At 47.8% G+C, this 26,210-nt stretch overlaps 1 protein-coding gene and 1 long non-coding RNA gene across 2 annotated transcripts in view; both read right to left on the bottom strand.

The window, feature by feature from the left end:
* LOC139703090 (uncharacterized) overlaps nucleotides 1-26,210 on the bottom strand; it is a 639,290-nt gene that overhangs the window by 451,034 nt on the left and 162,046 nt on the right. The gene's annotated exons all lie outside the window — the stretch shown is intronic.
* LOC139703324 (uncharacterized protein CXorf49 homolog) lies at nucleotides 14,151-17,876 on the bottom strand. Its single transcript, XM_071606636.1, is given in 8 exon segments — nucleotides 14,151-14,270; nucleotides 14,376-14,416; nucleotides 14,988-15,033; nucleotides 15,298-15,525; nucleotides 16,567-16,824; nucleotides 16,827-16,900; nucleotides 16,959-17,145; nucleotides 17,148-17,876. Coding segments are annotated over 8 exon segments (1,683 nt in total).

Raw genomic sequence — 26,210 nt, 5'->3', positions numbered from 1 at the left:
AAACCTAGAATCTTGCTTTTTGTAAGTATTTGATTGGAGTATCCAATAGTGATCTTTTGTGTCTCTATTATCACATCATGCCATGGAATATTGATGTGTTTTTATGAATGTAAATGGAGCCTTTCATGCCTTAAAATCTACTCAGGTGGAGAACTGATTCCAAATACCTGAGATCCAATTCAGAAAACTCATCTCTAAATTCTGTTCTCTACAACCACTCTGGATATGAAAATCAGTATTAGTGTTCTCCAGAGATACAGAAACAATATGGTGTGTGTGTGTGTGTGTGTGTGTGTGTGTGTGTGTGTGTGTGTCTGTGCCTGCCTGTCTGCCTGCAGAGGTGAGCAGGGAAGTCTACTTCAAGGAATTGTCTAACACAATATTGGGGCTTGTTGCATCTGAAATATGCAGAGCAGCCCAGCAGGATGGAGGCTCAGGGAAGAATTGATGTTGTAGTCTTTAGTCCAAAAGCATTCTGGAGGCATAATTCTTCTTCACTGGATCTCAGTCTTATTCTCATAAGGTGTTCAATGGATTGGGTGAGGTCAACTCATTGCACGAGGCCCACCCACATCATGGAGAGTAATGCACTTTACTCAAATTCTACTGATCTAATTCTGTATCTTAGAGCATCTTTGCAGCCAGGTATAGAGTGGTGTTTGGCCACAGGTAGCTATACATAATGGACTACTGCTCCATCATAAAAGGGAAGAAAATCCTGTCATTTCAGACATCATGGACTCAACTGGAGATCATGATGTTAAGTGGAATAAGCCAGGCACAGAAAGACAAGTACCACATGATCTCATTCATATGTGGAATCTGAAAAGATTGATCTCACAGAAGCTGAGAGTAGAACAGTGGTTAGCAGAGGCTGGGGAGAGAAGGGAAGAGAGAGGAATGGAGAAAGTTTGATCAATGGTTACCTAGATATACTTTTAATAGGAGCAAGGATTTCTGGTGTACTACTGCAGAAACGGGTGACTAGATAACAGTAATGTACCCTATATTTCAAAAAGCAAGAAGAAAAGTTTTTGAGTGTTTTCACCATGAAGAAATGATAAATGTTTGAGGAGAATGATATGTTCAACCTGATTTAAGTATCATACATGGGACTGGGGTTGTAACACAAAGGTTTTTCGCTTTCCAGCACGTATGAGACACTAGTTTGACCCTTATCACCACATAAAAAATAAATAAATAAAATAAAGGTATCGTGGTGTCCACCTACAATATTAAAAAAGTCATAGGATGATTTAAACATTGTACAATAGACATGGCACTCCACTAATATGCACAATTTTAAGGTTGTGATGCACCTGTTAAATCTAAATTTACTTTTTGGAAAAGCATGCAATATATACAGTAGTCCCTGCTTATCTACAGAGGACATGTTCCAAAAACCCCTGTAAATGACTAAAACCTAAGATACTTCCAAACCTTATATTTGATTTTTTTTCCCTGTATGCACACAACAATAGTAAAGTTTAATTTACAAATTGGGCAGAGTAAGAGATTAAAAACAATAACTACTAATAAAATAGAATGGCACACATCTGTAATCCCAGCGGTTCAGGAGGCTAAGGCAAGAGGATTGCAAGTTCAAAGCCAGCCTCAGCAGCTTTTTGAGGCCCTAAGCAACTCAGCGAGACCCTGTCTCTAAATTAAAAAAAAAAAAAGAAAGAAAAATAAGGCAGGGATGTTGCTCAGTTCTTCAGCGCCCCTGGATTCAATCCACAGTACCAAAAAAAAAAAAAAAAAGATTATAACAATAGTTATATGAATGTACACTCTTTCTCCCTCTCTCTCAAAAACTGTACTCTCATTTTTCACTTAGAGCACGTACTGCAGGGCTCCTCTGCGACATATGTGAATTGTCAGGAAAACTACTCTTGTCCTTCGGGGCCATTATTAAGAAAAAGAAGAGCTACTTGAACACAAGCACTGCAATATCTCCACAGTCAGCCTGGTAACCAAAAAAGTGACTCAAGGATGGGTTGCCTGGATAGCAGGTAAGCTAGACAAACAAAGGTTTCTTCTTCTTGGTGAGATGGAGCAGAGCGGTGCAAAGATTTCCCACAGGAGTGCACAATTAATACTTGTGAATTATTTATTTCTGAAATTAACACTTAATGTTTTGGACCATGGTTGACATTGACCATGGGTGATGGAAACCTTTGAAAGTGACAAAGAGAAACCACTGTAACCAAACACACTAAATAAGAGCTGTAGTGACTTACTATTGTGGAAAGGAAAGAAAGATGAATATAGCAGATACTAATAGGGTGAAAACAAAGGTCTTGATGAAGCTCTTACAACAGTGGTAGACTAGACCAATGGGAGCCCTTGCTTCTTGGCCAACTTTAGAGGGCCCTACCCAAGTGTCCGCCATCGGCATAAAGTTTGAGGAATTTTAAAAGCTGGCAAAGATGGTAAGGGGGAAATCTCCCCATCCCAGCAGCCTGGAATTGCCTGGGGTTTCATTTTGGCAGATTAATCAAGATGAAGATGATGTAGGGGCCAAGGTCTTCTGGCTCAAGGCCTGGCTGAGGGTCTGAGGCCATACATACATGTATGAAGAACACCTACCTTATCCTCACCCACAAACCACAGCTATCCTATCTTTTATTGTAATCACTTCTTTATTCATGGAGTACTCCAAAATATTATGGTCAGTTTTTTACTCTTTTAGAACTTTGTATAAAGATAATATAAAATATACGTGATTGCAGATCTGGTTATGTGGTAGCTAGTAGCTATGTGATAGCTCTAAAAATATTTCCATATTCTTATCCCTGCAACCCGTGACAGTGATTGGTCTCTCCCCAGTCCTAAATTCACAGGTTGAAGTCCATTATAATCCCAGTGTATTTGCAGATAGGGCCCCAAAGAAGATCATTAGGGTGAAATGATGTGATGATTATGGAGCCTTAATCCAATAGCACTGGTGGCATTTCTAAGAAGAAAAGATACCAGGAGTCTGTGCGCAGAAAGGCCTTGTGGGGATACAGTGAAAATATGGACATGTGCAACACAGGAAGAGAGGAAGAGAGGCTTCCCAAGAAACCAAGCATGCTGGCACCTTGACCTTGAACGTACCATATCCAAAACCATGAGAAAACCAATGTCTGTTGTTTAGCCACCTGGACTGTGGTAGTCTCTTATGGCAGCCCAAGGAGACCAATGCACAGGGCAAAGGGGAATCAGGCAGAAGAGAGAACTGAGACTGATAATCAGATGACCTTAAAGTAGGGAGAGTATCCCGGATTATTTGGCTCCGTGTAATCATAAGAATCCTTAAAATTGGAAGAGGGAGTATGAAGAAGAGCCCGAGAGACAGGAAGTGTGGGAAGGACTCAGACCAACTCTTGTTGGTTCTGAAGATGAGCCAAAGAATACAGGAAGCCTCCTGAAAAAGGCAACTGAGTAGAACCAACCCTAAAGCTTCCAGAAGGAAGGCAACCCATCACCTTTTGAACATAGAGCCCATACGCACAGAAGTTTAGTACCTTTGTCTCCTGACTCCTCTACCTAGATTCTCACAGGTTTGTTGCTATTATCTGTTGCTCTCCTTGGTGGTCAAAGGTGTGACCTTTTCTCCTTGTTCAGCCAGTTGCTTTGCACTCAATGCTAAACACTGCCTATGAAAAGCTAGTTTGAGGCCCAGAAGGATGTTTTCTTCATTCAGAAAGGCCTCACCCGCACTCTTAGCAGGCATCTCTGGGTATTAAAAACCAGAATTACTGTTGCATCCATTTGCAAGCTTCGGATGATTTGAAGGTGGGCTTTAGTTTCTTCTGGAGCTGGTCTAGTTTGGATTTCCCCAACTCCTAGCTAGGGTGTAGCTCTTCAGGACTGCTAACCAAAACATGGTGTGTGAGTCCTGCCAACCTTCTTGGCAGGCCCTGGATTCCAATTTTTGCCCAACCATTCTTCTAGAATAGGACAACTCTGCTCAACTTCTCAAACTTTCAGCTGCCACTTTTGCAATTATCAGAATCTCAGAATGTGACTCTATTTGCAGATAGGGTTTTTATACAAGTAATTAACTTTAAATGAGGTTATTGGGATGAGGCTGGAATCAAGATGAGTGCTATCTACATAAGAGGAAATTTGGACACAGATATATACAGAGAGAAGACTATGTGAGGACACAAGGATAAGATGGCCATCTGGTCAACTGATTTCAACAACATTGCCACAAACACATGACGGGGAGAGGATAGTCCTTTCATTATATCATGCTAGGCTAACTGGATAACCATCTGCAGAAGAATTCAATTGGACCTTTCTCACACACTATTTAAAAATCAACTCAAATGGACTAAAGCCTCAAACATAAGACCTAGGACTATCAAACTACTTCATGAGGCCTGGGGGTGGAAATCTCTAGGACATTGGTTTGGGCAATGAAGTTTTGGATAAGGACCCAAAAAGCATGGGCAACAAAGGCAGAAATGGGCTGAGATCACATGAAACTAAAAAGCTTTTATGCAACGAAACAGAACACTAAGCAAAGTGAAGGGACAACTTACAGAAAAAGAGAAAAATATATGCAGACATATGTCTGATAAGGGCTGATATCTACAACATGTGAGGGACTGAAACAACTAAATACAAAGAAAACAACCCAATTTAAAAATGGGCAAAGGACTTCAATAGACATTTCACAAAAGACCACATAAAAACCTCCAACAGGTATATGAAAACATGCTCAGCATCAATCATCAGGAAGATGCAAATGGAAATCATAATGAGATATACTCTCATGCCTATTAGATGGCGCTTATCAAAAGGATGAAAGAGCTGGACAAAGTGGCTCCTGCTCATAACTCCAGCTGCTCAGGAGGCTGAGGCAGGAGGATTGCAAGTTCATGGACAGCCTGGACAATTTAGTTTGACCATGTCTCAAAATAACATCTTAAGAAGGGCTGGGGATGGAGCTCATGGTAACCCACTTGCCTAGCATGCATGAGGCCTTGGCTTCAATCCCAGGAACCACAAACAAACAAACAAACAAACAAACAAATAAATAAGACAGAAACCCAAAGATTACAAATGGTTGACAAAAACATGGAGAACAGGGAGCCTTGACACTATTAGTGGGAATGTAATTAATATAGTCATCATGGAAAACATTATGCAAGTTCCTTAAAAACTCAAAAAAAGAACTACCACATGATTACCACTACTAGGTATACATTAAAAGGAAACAAAATCAATATGTCAAAGACAAACCTGCATACCTGTGTTCGTTATAGCACTCTTCACAATAGTCAAGACATGGGGTCAAGTTACATGTCCATTGGTGGATGAATGGATATAGAAAATGTGAATATATATGCACACAATAGAATACCACTCAGCCTTTAAAAAGAAGGAAGCCCTGTCATTTGTGACTACCTGTATGAACCTGGAGGACATTATCATAACTTCAAAAAGCCAGGCACAGGAAGACTAATATTCATGATCTCCCTTGTATGTGGAAGTTTAGTAGTCAAAATCATGAGAGCAGAGGGCAGAATTGTGGTATCAGGGGCTGGCATAGGAGGGAGGATTCAGAGATGTTGGTCAAAGTATAAAAAACTGTCATGGGCTGGGGATATAGTTCAGTGGTAGAGTGCTTGCCTAGGATGCACAAAGCCCTGATTTAGATACTCAGCAACATCCAAACAAAAAAAGAAGAAACAAAAAGAAAACCATACATGAATATACTTCAGCAAATTCCACCTTTATGTATATTTATAAAGCAAAAAAAAAAAAAAAAAAAGGTGGGGAGGGTGAGTTCTGTGGATTGAACTGAGGGGCATATGACCACTGAGCCACATCCCCGGGTCTGTTTCGTATTTCATTTAGAGACAGCGACTGACTGAATTTAAAGTACAATTTTTTAAAAATAAATACATAGGAGGAAGACCAGTAGAGTAGAGGAAGTAGAACCGGGGGTGGGGTGGAGTGGAGAGGAGACGTGAGGAGGGTGGGGAAAGAGGGAGCACTGGGAACAGAAATGGATCAAATTTTCTTCCATGCATGTATGGTTATGTCCAAATGAACCTCACTATTGTGTATAACCAGGATGCATTAATGAAAACATTTTAAAAAGAACACAAAATTTCAGTTAGACAGGAGGTATAAGTTGGAGAGATCTATTGAACAACATAGTGGTGAAAATTAATGTTTACTCTATACCTGGAAATTGCTAAGGGGACAGATTTTAAGTATACTTACCAAGAAAAATATGTATGAGAGATGATGTATTTATTCATATCCATTTCACTTTTCCACAAAGTATATCTATTTAAAAATACCATGCTGTACACCATAAATATATACCATTTTAATTTTCAATTTAAAATGAAATCAGAATGAAGTGGAAAAAGAGTGAAGAGCAGAAAAAAAATAATTTCTTCCAGAAACTGGTGTGATGTTGGTGAGGATGTAGATAAATTGCAATCTTTATGAGCTATTGGTGGCAATGTAAAATGACTCAACTGCTATAAAAATATATAGCATTTCCTCCAAAAATCAAAAAGAGTTGCCACATGATCCAGCAATGCCATTTCTGGGTAAACATTCAAAAAGAATAGAAAGTTGGTTCACAGAGATATTTGTGCACCCCTTGTTCATAGCGACATTACTCAAGAGAACCAAGAGTAGGAAACAAACCAAGTGTGGATGGATGGATGCATAGATAATAGATAAAAATAAGGCACATCATTTGACCTTAAAAACAGAATATTGCTTCGTATTTAAAATTCTTACACATGCCACAACATGGATGAACCTCGGAGGACATTATGCTATAGAACGAGTTCTTCACAAAAGGACAAATGCTACATGATCCCACCCATATGAAATATCTGAAAGAGTCAAATCACAGAAACAGAAAGTGAAATGCTGGTTTCCAGAGGCTTGGGGGGCAGAGGAAAATGAGAGTTGTCGCTTACTGGGTATACATTTTTTGGTTTTGTAAATGAAGACGTTCTGGAGACTGGTTGCATAATAATAATAATGATGTCATTGAACTTAACATGAAAAAATTGTTAAGATGACGAATTTTAAGTTATGTTCCTCTTGCCACAATGAAATAAAAAGTGGTGTGATTTCTGTCTCCAGAATGGACCCTGAAAAAGAAGCCATTTATATTACCATGACTCACGTATCCATATGTCTGTCTCCAACCCGGAGTCAGATCTCTGCCTACTCACCATCTCAAAGTGGAAGTCAAACATCTCAAATTCACATGTCCACAATTGAAATCTGCATGTGGAAGGCAAGAAGCAAGCAATATGAACATGATCTGTGATGCCACTTCTACAAAGGTAAATAATAGGCAACACCAAACTGTATTATTATTACACATGGGATGTACACATGAGATATTAAAGCCGTAAAGAAACAAAGGATGATCACAAAAGTGAGGATGTGTTTCCTCCTTGAGGGTAAGGGGACTGAGATCACACAACAACATCCCAGGAGTACTGGGGGGTGGTGGCGGTGTTTGCTTCTGTGACTGGGAGTTGATTCCATCTATGTGTCCTTGAAATTCATTTATTAAACTGTGTACATATATTGCACAGTTCTCCACCAAACCAAGGGGGAATTGCTAATAATGATTATACATCTTTGTAGTTAAATACTTCTCACGACCCACCAAATCTGGATATTACTGATCTGTTTTCTCTCCATGCAGTATACCAGGGCATGGATTCTTTACTAAACACAATAAGAAATTGGTTCCTCCACAATGGAGTAAGCTGGAGCAGCACTCTGGTTAAAGTTAAGATCACCAGTCATGGGACAAACTGACATTGCGAATATCCTGATGAGGCAGGGTATTGGTAGAGGGGCAGGCTCAGCTGGCCTGAGGTCAGGTTTGGGACCAGGACCGATGTGGCCACGTGGCAGGCTGCTGGCCTACCATTGAATAGGTATCAGCCCAGGGACCTTGTAGCTGCTGGTGGGAGTCTGCAGCGCTCCCTGGGCCTGGGTCTTGGACTCCCCACCCTGTGGGCTCCCGCTGTGGCTGTGGAACTTGAGCTTGAGCTTGACAGCGAGCTCTCTTTAGAAGTGAAGGAGGCTCCACATGTTGAGTATCTACTATGTGCCTCACATGCAATGATCACCACGAGGTGAACCGGCTTCCTCTGCCGTGTGTTCCCACCACGGTGCCCTTTCTTGCCACAGGCCCCAAAGCAACTGGGCCAACTGACTACGGACCAAAACCCCCAAACTGTGAGCGTAATGGACACCTCCTCAAAAAAGAAAAAAGTCTCCTGATGTCATGCGCTCAGAATGAGGGCACATATCTTATGCAAGGTCCTGCCCTGAATGTTTAACCTGAATCTAATCACTAGGGAGTGATCAGACAAATCCAACATGAGGGGATTGCTGCAAAACACCTGCACTAGATCTTCAAAACTGTCTCTGTCATGCCAGGCAAAAAGTCAGGGGTTCTAGTTGAAAGGATGCTAAAGCAACTTGGCAGACAAATGCAACGCAGGACCCTTTGATTGCAAAGAGGGGTTTTGGAAAGCAGCTGTGAAGGACGCTATTGGGGCAATCAGAAAATGTTTCACAGGGTCATTTAGTAGAAATCTGTCTTATGTCAAGGTTAAATGGCCTTGTTGTGAAAATTGAACTAAGGTTTTGTAGGAGACCATGCTGAGATATGTGCTGGATGTAATTAAGGGTGATGTATCAAAGTGTCTTCAAGTGACACAAATGCTTCAGTAAAATGATTAAAAACATACTCACATAGTCAGGCACAGTGGCATTTTGCCTGGGGTCCCAGCTACTCGAGAGCCTGAGGCAGGAGGCTCCCTGGAGCCCAGGATTTCAGGGCCAGCCTGCATAGGGCAGTGAGACCCCAGCTCTTCAAAGAATAAAATGAAACAAGATAAGATTTTAAAATACTTGCTCTTCTGGTTTGGATATGAGGTGACCCACAGAAGCTCCTGTTTAAGTTAATGCAGGAGGTGAAACGATTATATTAGGGGAGCTTCAACCTCTTTAGGGGATTAATCCGTTTGTTGTATTAATAACTTAAATGGACTAACTAGAGGCAGTGGGGGCAGGGCCTGCAACCCACAGGCCATGGAATGCACAAGGGCAGGGTTGGCGGCTACCTTTTAGAAGGGGTGCATGGGGTGGGATGAAGTGGAAGTCGCCAAACTTTCACTTGTAGGCAGGTGAGGTGTGGCTGAAAGAAATAAGCCAATAAGGACATGACTTTGGGGTTTATCTTTTGTTCCTGGTGCCTGCCCCTCTCCCTCCCTCACTCTGCCCTTCTCTCCCCCCACCCCCGCTCTGTTTCCTGGCTACCACAAGGTTAGCAGCTTTCCTCCCCCTTCCCTTCTGCCATGATGCGCCACCTCACTTGGGGCCCAGAGCAATGGACTCAGCTCTGATACTCAGGGTTTCATGGACTGAACCCCTGGAACCGTGAGTTCAAAGTGAACTTCCCCCCTCTAAGTTGTTCTTGTCAGGTATCTCAGTCACAGCGATGAAAAGCTGACCGACACACTTCCAAACACAAATGGGGGAGAATAAATGAATTGACCAAATGTTAACAAGAGGCGTCCAGGTGAAGGATATATGGGGTCTCCTCTCACTTTCCTTGCAATGCCTGTGTAGGTCACAAAGTTTGAAAAGTCTAATCTATTATGGGCCATGTTATTGCAACTCATCTGAAAATGTAGACGAAGGTCACCAATACCTAGAAGACACAACTGGCCCAAACTGATTCAAGACGGAGTAGTGAACCTGATTCATAACCATGACAGAAATACATCAGGGGTCAAAATGCTTTTAACAAACAAATAACCCTCGCCCACCTGCAAACAAACAAACAAACTCCAGAATTCCCCCATCAAATTCTAACAAGCTAGGAGTAAATATCTTCATTTTGACACAAACTCCAGGAGGAAAGTGCAAAGGAGGGACACTCCCTAACTCATGCTATGAGTTTGGAATAACCACCATCCCAGGTCCTGACAGAAGGCAGTTTGAGGGAGAAACATCCCATGTCAAGCACACAGTCACGACATAGAAGCCAAAAAACCCAGAAAGATGATGTTAGCCCACTGAATCCTACAGCATTCATAAGGGAGAATACATGATATGCCAAGATAAAATTGGATATATTCCAGGAACCCAAACTCGATTTACCTTCAGGAAAATAAAGTAACATAATTCTCTACATTTACAGATCGGAGAAGAAAAACATGCTTTTCACACAGAGAAAAGGAAATTAGGAAATTTCGATATCCATTTCAGATGTATTGTTTACAGTTCGTACCTAAAAACCCAAGAGTTATGGAAATATAATTTAGTAACAGGTCTATGAGATGTGTAAACACATGTGTTCATGGAACCAACCACTGTCACAATAAAGAATGGACAACATTGGCATCGCCCCCAAATTACTTCATGCTGTCTGGTAGTTAACCCCTTCTACTCAGCCCCCAGATGCTGGCATACAATGATCTGTACTTCGGCACCTACCTATGCTTTTGTCGTTTCTGTGTCTGTCATGAAAACGGAATCCTATAGCATGGAGCCTTTTGAAATCGTCTTCCTTCGTGGAAAGGGACACGGATGGGACTTCTGAAGGTACAATGTACAGTCTCTGGACCAGGGGAGTGGTTACCTGGCTTTATCTCTTCACGATTACTTGCCAAATGCTTATGTGTGCTTATGTTTCCTGCATTTGTAATTTTGCACATAAATGGGCTAACTTATTTATTTACTTCTTAGTATCTTGGTAAGGGTTCTTTGGCAATTGTCAATCCTTTACGCAGAAGCAAGTGGTGCTTGGAAAAGTCAAGAGAGCTGTAAAAGTCAAGTGACCCCAGAGATCTAAGGAGGGACATGTAACCGGGGTGGGGCCCACAGGAGGGTCCCAAGGTTGGCAGTGCTGTGATTCTTACTCTGAGTGGTGGTTACTGGGATCTTCCACCCTGTGCGACTGCAGGGGTCCCTTGACGCTGTTGTCGAGTGAACAGTGCAGCCTGGCTTCCCGCGGGTATGGTTCGCATGGCTAGCCTGGGGGCCACAGTGTACACACCCAAACCTGGCAAGCACTGGCTCTGCCTTCATCCTAATAGGAAATGGATGATGAGAACTGTGGATGGAGAAAGCTGTTCTCGGAGGTTGAGGACAGATGGGCACGAAGTTGTCCAAGTTCACCCAGGATTTTGTAACAGCAAGGACTGGAATCTGTGGTTGTGACTCACCAGGACAATCTGATGCTGTAGATGTCACCTCACACCCCAGAATGCATCCTGCTGTGCCTCCACACAGGTGGGGATAGCTGCCCTGGCTGCCTCTCACTGGCTGGATAACATCCCTTCCATCCTAGCTGGAGTCTGGCAGGGAGACCATCTTTTCTGCTCTCAAAAATATGTGAAAGCTTACATTTGCAAATGGATAAGTGGGAGCCTGGGCACCTGGTCCAGGTGGCCTTTGGCTCAGGGCTCCAAGGTGCAGCTGCATCAAGCACAGGCACATGACTCAGCCAACCTCCTGAGCCCACACTGAGAGGAGCAGCACAAAGAGGCAAGACTGGGACAAGGAGTCTCCAGGCCAGCGCCCAGTCCTCCTGGCTGACAGGGGAGGCTTGAGGGAAAGCGCAGGGTGGGGACAGTATGCTGAATGAGGAAAGGGATGCAACCTCCTTTCCATTTGGACCCAATAGAATCTTCTAATGCGAGCCTCGGAATATGCCACTTTTTCCACTAGAGCTGGGAGGTCCAGCCCCAACGTCGGCCAGTGGTGTGGTGTGCTCGTTGCAGCAATATTACTGTGCCACAGCCGGTATCACTCTGGAACCAGAGAGGACTTGTGCTCAGAGGGAAGGAGTGGAGCTGGGGAAGGTAGTCACCTAGGGTTGAGCTCATGCCCCGGCAAGGCTCGGTCAATATGCTGCTCCCCTTTTGAAGATAGCCCCTTGCCTCCGAGGACAGTGCCGCGTGCCAGAATTCACCCCAGTTGGAACCAGCGTACATGTCTCAGGTGGCAGAAATCCCCAGCTGCACAGCCCCCGCCCAGCTTCTTCAGGCAAATGTCAGCTTGTTGTGTTACCCCTCCAAGAAATAGCTACTTGGGTCAGTGTCTCAGCCACAGCCTGAGGAATCCAGTCCCCCTGCTCAGGCAGAGGTTGGAAGTGCTTGGTGTTAAGTCCCCTCTGCCCATCCTTTCTGGCTCTGAGGACTGATTATCTTACCACTTGTGTGACAATTTCTCTCCCTGATCCCATCCGAAGGAGCCCAGAAGGGACACAGAATGAGAATACAGGGAAGGGTGGTCCCTCTCTCCTACTTGCCATCCTTGCTGAGCCCATTCTGCCCAGGCATCAGGGTGGGGCCGTCTCCCATGGGAGCTCCCTGCTTCAAAAGATGAGGCAAGAACCAGCCACTCTGAGGTAGCCAGCCTGCACATCATTCTGCTGGCAACACAAGACCTTTGAGACACAATATTCATCCCAGAGCCTGTGCCAGAGACTCTCAACAGTTTGACAGCACTGACCCCATTGCTGAGTTTGGAAATTTGCACTTCATCTCACCCCGTGCCCTCCTATGATTTAGGATTTGAATAACACCCCTCCTAAAAGTAGATGGGCAACCCTGCTCTTGTGCATTCCATCGCCGATGGATTGCAGGCCCTGCCCCCACTGCCTCTGTTCCCTGAGTCCCATCTTTCTCATGAGCACACATAGACACTCTGACACAGGGCACGTGCATGCGTGCACGCACAAACACGTGCGCACAGACACACAGAATGTTACATCTTCATTTGTCAGATTTGTCCATTAGACATGCAGCCTCTCCAGAATGGGAGCTGGCTCACCTACTCAAACATGAATCTGTCCCTCAGTCTCGGGCACACCTCACCTTGGACCCTGGATGAGGCAAGGAACCCAGCCAAACTCTCCATCAGTGAGGGTGACATCGGAACATGGGGCTCAGACAAAATCTCATGGGACCGCAGGAGGCAGTCTGGGAGATGGAGCTGGGACATGCAAATACCATGTCCAGGAAAATCTGTGCCATGGGGGTGACCAAACAGTACCCTGCTGGGCGGACCATCCATGCACCCGCAGACCTACCACCCACATCTGCCCTTTTCAAACAAGAACTTACGGAGCCGATAGGCTGGGCAACTTTCCCCCAAGATAGCAGCAGGGAGCCAGACTGGACTCACCTTCCCACCTCCAACCCAGAGACAAACCCACTCTTTCCTCCCATCTTCCCTGTACCTTAGCTTTGCTCTGCCACCCACTGGGATGTGACTTCTGCCTCCATCCCTCTACTGAAAGGAAGAGGGGAAAACTGACAGGGCTTGGCAGCTGAGCTACAAAGGTGAGGGCGAAGCAGGAACTAAGGATGATGGGCGATTTCTAGCTGAGCTGTCCCTCTGTGGGGTTCCACCAGAAGAAACTAGTGAGTCCAGAGAGAGGACCGGGCCTGGGAGGGGAGAGGTGAGCTCCACTGTGTCCCCTCATGCCTGTTGAAATAACTCACTAGAAAGAGGCCGCCAGGGGAGAGATCAAGGACACTCAGGACTGAAAAGAAGGGTGAGAGGGAGCAGCAGGGCAGCAACAAGGGAATAAAGGCAGGAAGGACTGGAGCTCTGGAAGGGCCTTATTAGTTCTTCCTGAAAGGGGGGACAAAAAAGCAAGAATTTGTCCTGTGAGGCCCCTAGAGAAAAGGCTGTTTGCGGAGAGCACCAGGACTGCGAGAGAGGAAAAGGGAGAAATTCTATTGTGTACAGCCTGAACACCAGGCTCCTGCTCAGAGGCCAGCCCAGGCTGCCCTCAGGGAGAAGCCCACCACAAAATGCCAGGGATACTGTTTGTGTTGTTTTCTTTTTGGTACCAGGGATTAAACCCAGGGGGGCTTAACCACTGAGCCACAACCCCAGCCCTTTTTATTTATTTTTTATTTGAATTTTGAGACAGGGTAAGGTGCTGAGGCTGGCTTTGAACTTGTGATCCTCCTGCCTCAGCCTCCTGAATCGCTGGGAATACAGGCGTGCACCACTGCACCCGTCCAGGCGTCCTGCTCTTAACCAGCTTCCCACGCTTCTCCTGGCCCCTGTAGGGCCTAACCCCTCAGACAGAGAGCGGACCACAGAACAGGAGAGGTACTTTAATAAGAAACTGCTGTGAGTTGGCAGGGGGGCCTGGCTGAAGAAGAACCAGCTGGGTCGCTGCTCGTGGGCTCCACTGGTACCAGCTGCTTGCCATGTACCACAATGCCGGGTTCAATCTGTCAAGCAGAGCAGAGTCATGGCTGCCCCTTGGCCAGAGCTGGCATGCAGCCCTCCCAGATAGCCGGGATTATGGCAAGGGGTATGGTAAGCATAACACTCACTTCAAGGTCCTGGAACTTGTCAGCGAGGGAATGCATGACCGCTGAAAGAGAGAGGCATAACTGAGCACTCAGACGTAGGCATGCAGGGTCTTGGCCCCCTGGCCCCTTTTCCCCCATGCCCTGTGGGGAACCTCCAGCCCCTGTCCAAACAGCCCTGGGACTGACTCCCCCACCCACCACTGGAACTCGACACATAGATGTCTTCTATAAGGGAACGACATGTACCACCGGGGCATGGGAGAACCATCCAGAAACGTGTTAAGAACAAGCAATCAAGCAAACGTAGGGCAACAAACACCAAACAAGCCACACCAACCAGAGCTTGGAGGGAAAACAAAGGAGGGGTTTCTAGAGGTCTTGAGAGGAGGAGTCTTTTGGACTCAATGGCGGAGTATGCGGAGGTCAGACATTGCACTGCTCTTCGTACCCAGCCCCAGCAGTCAAGGCACCAAATGCACCAGGGCCAGGCCGGCTTGGTTTTCTCCACCCCACAGTGTTGCCTATACCTGCAGTGCAGTACAGACCAGACCAGACCAGCCCCGCCCCAGGAACCTGCGTGGAGACACTGATGTCAGCCTCTGACCCTGTTCCTCTGCCCAGGTGTCATCATACCTAGTTGCTCCTTGAGATCATCTACTTCTTTCTGTAGCAGCACACACTGACCCAGCCGATGCCAGAGAAAGAGAAATGAAGAGTTATATCCTGGCCTTCTCTCTCCTCACATTCTCACTCACCCCCACTCCTCATGTCCCCTACAGCCCCCTGCCCAGTGGCAACACAGGCAGGAAATCCTCAGGGAAAAGGAGGAGGCCTCCATGCCTGTAATGTGGGATGCAAATGGGCACCTACGTCAGCCTGAGCTGGACTCAGAGCCCACCATCTAGGTGGGACCCGCATTTTTGGAGCTAGAGGAAAGACTTACCCGGAGACAGCCCTGTGCTCCAGGTGGTTGCTGCTGCCTTTCCAGAACCAGGGTCTGTACAGGTGGATCCTGCTCACCTGAAAAGAGCACAAACTCCAGCTCCCCAGCCTGAGTGTGAAGCGGAAAGGGCCTGGCTGGGTCTAAAGTGAGGCAGCAGCCCCCTCTGAAGGCAGCAAGTTGCACCTGTTCTGTCCAGCAGCTCCACCCCTTTCTCAGAGCCTGCCTTTCCTGCTCCACAGTGTTAGCCCCCAACAGCTATCACTGTGGCTCTTGGTTGGACACTAGCAGAGCTGCAGTCACAGCTAGCCCTGGTAAGAGCCATATGGCTGAACAGGACACAGAAGAAAGGGCTGTGTTCCTCTGAAAGTCTGCTTCTGGAGTTGATATTCCGGGCACTGCCACAAATCACCTGCACCACATAAACCCCAACCCAGGGACCAAGCGGCCTGAGGCCAGTCCTACCCACACCCAGCTTCCTGAGGGAGCAAGGCTGGGTCCACAGAAATGACAGAGAAAGAAGTTACCTCCTCCACCCCTTTCCTCTTCACTGTTATCAAACCCACAGGACTCACCAGATGGTGCAAGGCTGGAGTCCAAGGGCTGGGAGCTTCCTGGGGGTTGGGGAACTCTGGGGTTTGGTTCACCACTGCTGAATTCTCCACAATGCATGAACAGACAAGGTTTCCCTAGCCTGTGTGTTGAAAGCTAACAGAAAATTTTCAATGAGTCCGGTTAGGGTGTGTGTGTACAGTGTGCAGGGGCTGGGGTGAGGTGGGGATCTAGGAGGAATACCAATGCTCATCTCACCAGCACTCTCTCTCTTACCAAGGCCCAGCCCTGGAGGAAGAGCTGAGCCAGGGAGGAGTATGGGTGGGCTATGCGGGGGGGAGGTTTTGAAGAAAGCCCAGGCCCCCTGCAAGGCAGGCTTGGGGAGGAGCTGGGAGGGAGGACTCAGGAGACAGATGGGACTACACACCCTACAGCTCAAACTGTAAAGGGTCACCTGACCAAGTCAGTGGCCAGCCCTGCTTTCCATTCCAGCCCTGTCTGGGAAAGAGGCAGGAAATGCACAAAGTGTGGCCAACAGTGACTGGTACCTACTGAGTGCTTTCTTGTCTGCCTGGGCTACAGAGACCCCCTATTTGGCATCCTAATGACAACAGGCTCTCAAAGACAACCTCTGAGCAAGGGCCCAGGGAGCAAGAGCAGAGAACTGAGGGCAGCGTGAGAGGAGGAGGAGGAGGAGGAGGAGGAAGCAGGCCTACTCACCTGGGCTTGCGGGACAGCATTTCTATTTGGGTCCTTATTTTCACTGGTCACAGGCTCCAACTCTCCTGTCTTCTTGGCCACAGTTCTCCTCCCAGTGCTGCTGTGCTTGGGCTGTTTGGGTTCCAAGGGCAAGAAGGAATACCTCTTGGACCTCCCAAGCAGTGGAACCCCCAAGATTGGAGGGAAGGTGGCCAGTTCCAGGGGAGTTGCCTTAAGTCTTTGCCCCCACAAAAAGAAGGCCCCACCCAGGGTCACTCCAAGCCACCCCCCCCCAGGGATTTCTTCTCCTGGATGTCTTTCTTCCTAGGAGTGGCCCTGGGCAGGCTCCCTGCAGCTGTAGTAGTAGCAGCAGCAGCAGCACTAGCAGTAGTAGTTAGTAGCAATAGCAGTACTCTTAGCAGTAGTAGTTGCAGTAGCAGCAGCTGCTGCTCCTGGGTAGTTGGACCTGCTCCCTCCCTTGCCCCAGAGCACACTTTGCATTTTCTTGGAGGAGCCAGCTTCCAGCTCTCCCAAGGCCTGTCTGTCCATGGCTGAGGGGAGTCCGTGAGGAGCGGAGGTCAGCAGAGGGCCGGGCATAGGGGAAAAAAATTTTCCCTGCTATGAACACTCGAGTGTCTCCAGGACCTGGCCTGGCCTCCTCCTTTGGAGCAGATGCTCACCCTCATCAGCTGTATCTCACTGAGCTCATCTGAAGACTCGGGGTTGGAAGAGGGCTGCTGGGCTTCCCCGCTGCCCACCATCCGACTTTTCGGGCCTCTCTTGGACTTCCTCCAGGCCCAGCTCCCCTTGGGCCGACTCGGGTGGCTCAGAGGGGCAGCAGAGACCTGCTGAGCCTCCACACAGCTTGAGGCCAGTGTGCCTATTGCGCTGAAGTCTGCGTCTGCATCTGCCCAAATGGTGGACGCTTCAGCAGTGGACCTTTCCAGAGATGGGTATCTGAGGGCGCCCAAGGTCTCCGGGCCCATCAGCTGCTGCATGATGGCCTCAGACTCCACAGAGAGGTAGGGCATGAAGTCCTGAAGGTCCCTCTCGTCAGCCAGGGAGCCAGATCTGCCTTCACAACCAGGAAGCAGTGTCCTTCTCGCCTCTAACTGTTCCCACTCTGCCTCAAAGTCAAACTCACAGGCCTCAAAGTCTGGGAAGCTGCCCATGCCCTCCCCACTACGCAGCAGCCCCAAGTCAAGTCCCAGGCCCAGACTCAAGCCCCAGGTCCATGGGGCTCCACGTCCTGCAGGATGGAGGCCTGTGGGCTTCCCACTCTCTGCACCAAAACTGTCTGCCTGAATGGAAGTCTCAGCGGAGGAGCTCATGGCACCAGTCTGGGTGGACAGACTCAAGGGAAGATGACAGAGCAGTTCCAGGCACTAGCAGCTAGGCCTTGGGGAATGCAGTCATAACAGGAAACACACACGTCTGCCTTGAGCTCCTCAAGGCTTCACGTGGCTTTGTGGGCCTTTTGTAGGCCCACATAGCAAGCCTTCTCATTGGTCCACTTTCCTGCCACACAGTGCGTGGCTTGTTGGAACCTCCCTCCAGGTTCTACTGGCTCTTTGCCAGCCAGTTTCAGCAGGAGAGTCTAATTGTGGGTGCCTTCCTCACATCTTCGCTCATCTTACAGCCTCTCATTAGTGGTCCTTGCACTTTTCCAATGAAGGTTCAAATCAATTTTCCCTTACCAGGTTCACACAATCTTCTGTACATGGGATGATTAAGCTCTTTCATTGTTGAAAATTGATTTTTAGTTTGCAACTTCAGGATTCATGAAGGTGTCTTTACTGTAGAGATGCTCACTCCTTTGCATTAACTCATACTGGTAGTAGCTCTTACTTTACAGACCATTAACTCAAGGTGGCAGTTTTCCTCTGATTGTCAAGTGTTATCACTTACATTGATACACTCCAGGAGTAAGGATCAGCACTGAGTCACTTAAATGTGATCCTGACTGTATCTCCTGTGCTTTTTTTGTTCCCTTAAGAGACTAGAAAGGGAAAATTTTGTGATTGTGTGGGATCTCCTACAGATTTATTATCACGGGCAATCAAAGCAGCATGAAAATCAGTACCCAGGACACATTAATGGCATCTTGCTGCCTTGCCCACCTCCCCCACTCACTATCCTACAGCTACTTTAACAACTCTGAAGCTATGTGCTGGTTGTGCATTGTCTAACCTCCAAAAGACTCCTCCTCTCAAGACCTCTAGAAACCCCTCCTTTGTTTTCCCTCCAAGCTCTGGTTGGTGTGGCTTGTTTGGTGTTTGTTGCCCTACGTTTGCTTGATTGCTTGTTCTTAACACGTTTCTGGATGGTTCTCCCATGCCCCGGTGGTACATGTCGTTCCCTTATAGAAGACATCTATGTGTCGAGTTCCAGTGGTGGGTGGGGGAGTCAGTCCCAGGGCTGTTTGGACAGGGGCTGGAGGTTCCCCACAGGGCATGGGGGAAAAGGGGCCAGGGGGCCAAGACCCTGCATGCCTACGTCTGAGTGCTCAGTTATGCCTCTCTCTTTCAGCGGTCATGCATTCCCTCGCTGACAAGTTCCAGGACCTTGAAGTGAGTGTTATGCTTACCATACCCCTTGCCATAATCCCGGCTATCTGGGAGGGCTGCATGCCAGCTCTGGCCAAGGGGCAGCCATGACTCTGCTCTGCTTGACAGATTGAACCCGGCATTGTGGTACATGGCAAGCAGCTGGTACCAGTGGAGCCCACGAGCAGCGACCCAGCTGGTTCTTCTTCAGCCAGGCCCCCCTGCCAACTCACAGCAGTTTCTTATTAAAGTACCTCTCCTGTTCTGTGGTCCGCTCTCTGTCTGAGGGGTTAGGCCCTACAGGGGCCAGGAGAAGCGTGGGAAGCTGGTTAAGAGCAGGACGCCTGGACGGGTGCAGTGGTGCACGCCTGTATTCCCAGCGATTCAGGAGGCTGAGGCAGGAGGATCACAAGTTCAAAGCCAGCCTCAGCACCTTACCCTGTCTCAAAATTCAAATAAAAAATAAATAAAAAGGGCTGGGGTTGTGGCTCAGTGGTTAAGCCCCCCTGGGTTTAATCCCTGGTACCAAAAAGAAAACAACACAAACAGTATCCCTGGCATTTTGTGGTGGGCTTCTCCCTGAGGGCAGCCTGGGCTGGCCTCTGAGCAGGAGCCTGGTGTTCAGGCTGTACACAATAGAATTTCTCCCTTTTCCTCTCTCGCAGTCCTGGTGCTCTCCGCAAACAGCCTTTTCTCTAGGGGCCTCACAGGACAAATTCTTGCTTTTTTGTCCCCCCTTTCAGGAAGAACTAATAAGGCCCTTCCAGAGCTCCAGTCCTTCCTGCCTTTATTCCCTTGTTGCTGCCCTGCTGCTCCCTCTCACCCTTCTTTTCAGTCCTGAGTGTCCTTGATCTCTCCCCTGGCGGCCTCTTTCTAGTGAGTTATTTCAACAGGCATGAGGGGACACAGTGGAGCTCACCTCTCCCCTCCCAGGCCCGGTCCTCTCTCTGGACTCACTAGTTTCTTCTGGTGGAACCCCACAGAGGGACAGCTCAGCTAGAAATCGCCCATCATCCTTAGTTCCTGCTTCGCCCTCACCTTTGTAGCTCAGCTGCCAAGCCCTGTCAGTTTTCCCCTCTTCCTTTCAGTAGAGGGATGGAGGCAGAAGTCACATCCCAGTGGGTGGCAGAGCAAAGCTAAGGTACAGGGAAGATGGGAGGAAAGAGTGGGTTTGTCTCTGGGTTGGAGGTGGGAAGGTGAGTCCAGTCTGGCTCCCTGCTGCTATCTTGGGGGAAAGTTGCCCAGCCTATCGGCTCCGTAAGTTCTTGTTTGAAAAGGGCAGATGTGGGTGGTAGGTCTGCGGGTGCATGGATGGTCCGCCCAGCAGGGTACTGTTTGGTCACCCCCATGGCACAGATTTTCCTGGACATGGTATTTGCATGTCCCAGCTCCATCTCCCAGACTGCCTCCTGCGGTCCCATGAGATTTTGTCTGAGCCCCATGTTCCGATGTCACCCTCACTGATGGAGAGTTTGGCTGGGTTCCTTGCCTCATCCAGGGTCCAAGGTGAGGTGTGCCCGAGACTGAGGGACAGATTCATGTTTGAGTAGGTGAGCCAGCTCCCATTCTGGAGAGGCTGCATGTCTAATGGACAAATCTGACAAATGAAGATGTAACATTCTGTGTGTCTGTGCGCACGTGTTTGTGCGTGCACGCATGCACGTGCCCTGTGTCAGAGTGTCTATGTGTGCTCATGAGAAAGATGGGACTCAGGGAACAGAGGCAGTGGGGGCAGGGCCTGCAATCCATCGGCGATGGAATGCACAAGAGCAGGGTTGCCCATCTACTTTTAGGAGGGGTGTTATTCAAATCCTAAATCATAGGAGGGCACGGGGTGAGATGAAGTGCAAATTTCCAAACTCAGCAATGGGGTCAGTGCTGTCAAACTGTTGAGAGTCTCTGGCACAGGCTCTGGGATGAATATTGTGTCTCAAAGGTCTTGTGTTGCCAGCAGAATGATGTGCAGGCTGGCTACCTCAGAGTGGCTGGTTCTTGCCTCATCTTTTGAAGCAGGGAGCTCCCATGGGAGACGGCCCCACCCTGATGCCTGGGCAGAATGGGCTCAGCAAGGATGGCAAGTAGGAGAGAGGGACCACCCTTCCCTGTATTCTCATTCTGTGTCCCTTCTGGGCTCCTTCGGATGGGATCAGGGAGAGAAATTGTCACACAAGTGGTAAGATAATCAGTCCTCAGAGCCAGAAAGGATGGGCAGAGGGGACTTAACACCAAGCACTTCCAACCTCTGCCTGAGCAGGGGGACTGGATTCCTCAGGCTGTGGCTGAGACACTGACCCAAGTAGCTATTTCTTGGAGGGGTAACACAACAAGCTGACATTTGCCTGAAGAAGCTGGGCGGGGGCTGTGCAGCTGGGGATTTCTGCCACCTGAGACATGTACGCTGGTTCCAACTGGGGTGAATTCTGGCACGCGGCACTGTCCTCGGAGGCAAGGGGCTATCTTCAAAAGGGGAGCAGCATATTGACCGAGCCTTGCCGGGGCATGAGCTCAACCCTAGGTGACTACCTTCCCCAGCTCCACTCCTTCCCTCTGAGCACAAGTCCTCTCTGGTTCCAGAGTGATACCGGCTGTGGCACAGTAATATTGCTGCAACGAGCACACCACACCACTGGCCGACGTTGGGGCTGGACCTCCCAGCTCTAGTGGAAAAAGTGGCATATTCCGAGGCTCGCATTAGAAGATTCTATTGGGTCCAAATGGAAAGGAGGTTGCATCCCTTTCCTCATTCAGCATACTGTCCCCACCCTGCGCTTTCCCTCAAGCCTCCCCTGTCAGCCAGGAGGACTGGGCGCTGGCCTGGAGACTCCTTGTCCCAGTCTTGCCTCTTTGTGCTGCTCCTCTCAGTGTGGGCTCAGGAGGTTGGCTGAGTCATGTGCCTGTGCTTGATGCAGCTGCACCTTGGAGCCCTGAGCCAAAGGCCACCTGGACCAGGTGCCCAGGCTCCCACTTATCCATTTGCAAATGTAAGCTTTCACATATTTTTGAGAGCAGAAAAGATGGTCTCCCTGCCAGACTCCAGCTAGGATGGAAGGGATGTTATCCAGCCAGTGAGAGGCAGCCAGGGCAGCTATCCCCACCTGTGTGGAGGCACAGCAGGATGCATTCTGGGGTGTGAGGTGACATCTACAGCATCAGATTGTCCTGGTGAGTCACAACCACAGATTCCAGTCCTTGCTGTCACAAAATCCTGGGTGAACTTGGACAACTTCGTGCCCATCTGTCCTCAACCTCCGAGAACAGCTTTCTCCATCCACAGTTCCTCATCATCCATTTCCTATTAGGATGAAGGCAGAGCCAGTGCTTGCCAGGTTTGGGTGTGTACACTGTGGCCCCCAGGCTAGCCATGCGAACCATACCCGCGGGAAGCCAGGCTGCACTGTTCACTCGACAACAGCGTCAAGGGACCCCTGCAGTCGCACAGGGTGGAAGATCCCAGTAACCACCACTCAGACAGAGTAAGAATCACAGCACTGCCAACCTTGGGACCCTCCTGTGGGCCCCACCCCGGTTACATGTCCCTCCTTAGATCTCTGGGGTCACTTGACTTTTACAGCTCTCTTGACTTTTCCAAGCACCACTTGCTTCTGCGTAAAGGATTGACAATTGCCAAAGAACCCTTACCAAGATACTAAGAAGTAAATAAATAAGTTAGCCCATTTATGTGCAAAATTACAAATGCAGGAAACATAAGCACACATAAGCATTTGGCAAGTAATCGTGAAGAGATAAAGCCAGGTAACCACTCCCCTGGTCCAGAGACTGTACATTGTACCTTCAGAAGTCCCATCCGTGTCCCTTTCCACGAAGGAAGACGATTTCAAAAGGCTCCATGCTATAGGATTCCGTTTTCATGACAGACACAGAAACGACAAAAGCATAGGTAGGTGCCGAAGTACAGATCATTGTATGCCAGCATCTGGGGGCTGAGTAGAAGGGGTTAACTACCAGACAGCATGAAGTAATTTGGGGGCGATGCCAATGTTGTCCATTCTTTATTGTGACAGTGGTTGGTTCCATGAACACATGTGTTTACACATCTCATAGACCTGTTACTAAATTATATTTCCATAACTCTTGGGTTTTTAGGTACGAACTGTAAACAATACATCTGAAATGGATATCGAAATTTCCTAATTTCCTTTTCTCTGTGTGAAAAGCATGTTTTTCTTCTCCGATCTGTAAATGTAGAGAATTATGTTACTTTATTTTCCTGAAGGTAAATCGAGTTTGGGTTCCTGGAATATATCCAATTTTATCTTGGCATATCATGTATTCTCCCTTATGAATGCTGTAGGATTCAGTGGGCTAACATCATCTTTCTGGGTTTTTTGGCTTCTATGTCGTGACTGTGTGCTTGACATGGGATGTTTCTCCCTCAAACTGCCTTCTGTCAGGACCTGGGATGGTGGTTATTCCAAACTCATAGCATGAGTTAGGGAGTGTCCCTCCTTTGCACTTTCCTCCTGGAGTTTGTGTCAAAATGAAGATATTTACTCCTAGCTTGTTAGAATTTGATGGGGGAATTCTGGAGTTTGTTTGTTTGTTTGCAGGTGGGCGAGGGTTATTTGTTTGTTAAAAGCATTTTGACCCCTGATGTATTTCTGTCATGGTTATGAATCAGGTTCACTACTCCGTCTTGAATCAGTTTGGGCCAGTTGTGTCTTCTAGGTATTGGTGACCTTCGTCTACATTTTCAGATGAGTTGCAATAACATGGCCCATAATAGATTAGACTTTTCAAACTTTGTGACCTACACAGGCATTGCAAGGAAAGTGAGAGGAGACCCCATATATCCTTCACCTGGACGCCTCTTGTTAACATTTGGTCAATTCATTTATTCTCCCCCATTTGTGTTTGGAAGTGTGTCGGTCAGCTTTTCATCGCTGTGACTGAGATACCTGACAAGAACAACTTAGAGGGGGGAAGTTCACTTTGAACTCACGGTTCCAGGGGTTCAGTCCATGAAACCCTGAGTATCAGAGCTGAGTCCATTGCTCTGGGCCCCAAGTGAGGTGGCGCATCATGGCAGAAGGGAAGGGGGAGGAAAGCTGCTAACCTTGTGGTAGCCAGGAAACAGAGCGGGGGTGGGGGGAGAGAAGGGCAGAGTGAGGGAGGGAGAGGGGCAGGCACCAGGAACAAAAGATAAACCCCAAAGTCATGTCCTTATTGGCTTATTTCTTTCAGCCACACCTCACCTGCCTACAAGTGAAAGTTTGGCGACTTCCACTTCATCCCACCCCATGCACCCCTTCTAAAAGGTAGCCGCCAACCCTGCCCTTGTGCATTCCATGGCCTGTGGGTTGCAGGCCCTGCCCCCACTGCCTCTAGTTAGTCCATTTAAGTTATTAATACAACAAACGGATTAATCCCCTAAAGAGGTTGAAGCTCCCCTAATATAATCGTTTCACCTCCTGCATTAACTTAAACAGGAGCTTCTGTGGGTCACCTCATATCCAAACCAGAAGAGCAAGTATTTTAAAATCTTATCTTGTTTCATTTTATTCTTTGAAGAGCTGGGGTCTCACTGCCCTATGCAGGCTGGCCCTGAAATCCTGGGCTCCAGGGAGCCTCCTGCCTCAGGCTCTCGAGTAGCTGGGACCCCAGGCAAAATGCCACTGTGCCTGACTATGTGAGTATGTTTTTAATCATTTTACTGAAGCATTTGTGTCACTTGAAGACACTTTGATACATCACCCTTAATTACATCCAGCACATATCTCAGCATGGTCTCCTACAAAACCTTAGTTCAATTTTCACAACAAGGCCATTTAACCTTGACATAAGACAGATTTCTACTAAATGACCCTGTGAAACATTTTCTGATTGCCCCAATAGCGTCCTTCACAGCTGCTTTCCAAAACCCCTCTTTGCAATCAAAGGGTCCTGCGTTGCATTTGTCTGCCAAGTTGCTTTAGCATCCTTTCAACTAGAACCCCTGACTTTTTGCCTGGCATGACAGAGACAGTTTTGAAGATCTAGTGCAGGTGTTTTGCAGCAATCCCCTCATGTTGGATTTGTCTGATCACTCCCTAGTGATTAGATTCAGGTTAAACATTCAGGGCAGGACCTTGCATAAGATATGTGCCCTCATTCTGAGCGCATGACATCAGGAGACTTTTTTCTTTTTTGAGGAGGTGTCCATTACGCTCACAGTTTGGGGGTTTTGGTCCGTAGTCAGTTGGCCCAGTTGCTTTGGGGCCTGTGGCAAGAAAGGGCACCGTGGTGGGAACACACGGCAGAGGAAGCCGGTTCACCTCGTGGTGATCATTGCATGTGAGGCACATAGTAGATACTCAACATGTGGAGCCTCCTTCACTTCTAAAGAGAGCTCGCTGTCAAGCTCAAGCTCAAGTTCCACAGCCACAGCGGGAGCCCACAGGGTGGGGAGTCCAAGACCCAGGCCCAGGGAGCGCTGCAGACTCCCACCAGCAGCTACAAGGTCCCTGGGCTGATACCTATTCAATGGTAGGCCAGCAGCCTGCCACGTGGCCACATCGGTCCTGGTCCCAAACCTGACCTCAGGCCAGCTGAGCCTGCCCCTCTACCAATACCCTGCCTCATCAGGATATTCGCAATGTCAGTTTGTCCCATGACTGGTGATCTTAACTTTAACCAGAGTGCTGCTCCAGCTTACTCCATTGTGGAGGAACCAATTTCTTATTGTGTTTAGTAAAGAATCCATGCCCTGGTATACTGCATGGAGAGAAAACAGATCAGTAATATCCAGATTTGGTGGGTCGTGAGAAGTATTTAACTACAAAGATGTATAATCATTATTAGCAATTCCCCCTTGGTTTGGTGGAGAACTGTGCAATATATGTACACAGTTTAATAAATGAATTTCAAGGACACATAGATGGAATCAACTCCCAGTCACAGAAGCAAACACCGCCACCACCCCCCAGTACTCCTGGGGTGTTGTTGTGTGATCTCAGTCCCCTTACCCTCAAGGAGGAAACACATCCTCACTTTTGTGATCATCCTTTGTTTCTTTACGGCTTTAATATCTCATGTGTACATCCCATGTGTAATAATAATACAGTTTGGTGTTGCCTATTATTTACCTTTGTAGAAGTGGCATCACAGATCATGTTCATATTG

This window comes from Marmota flaviventris, chromosome X, assembly GCF_047511675.1.
Source record: "Marmota flaviventris isolate mMarFla1 chromosome X, mMarFla1.hap1, whole genome shotgun sequence".
Lineage (NCBI taxonomy): Eukaryota > Metazoa > Chordata > Mammalia > Rodentia > Sciuridae > Marmota > Marmota flaviventris.
This window is presented reverse-complemented; position numbering and strand designations above follow the sequence as displayed.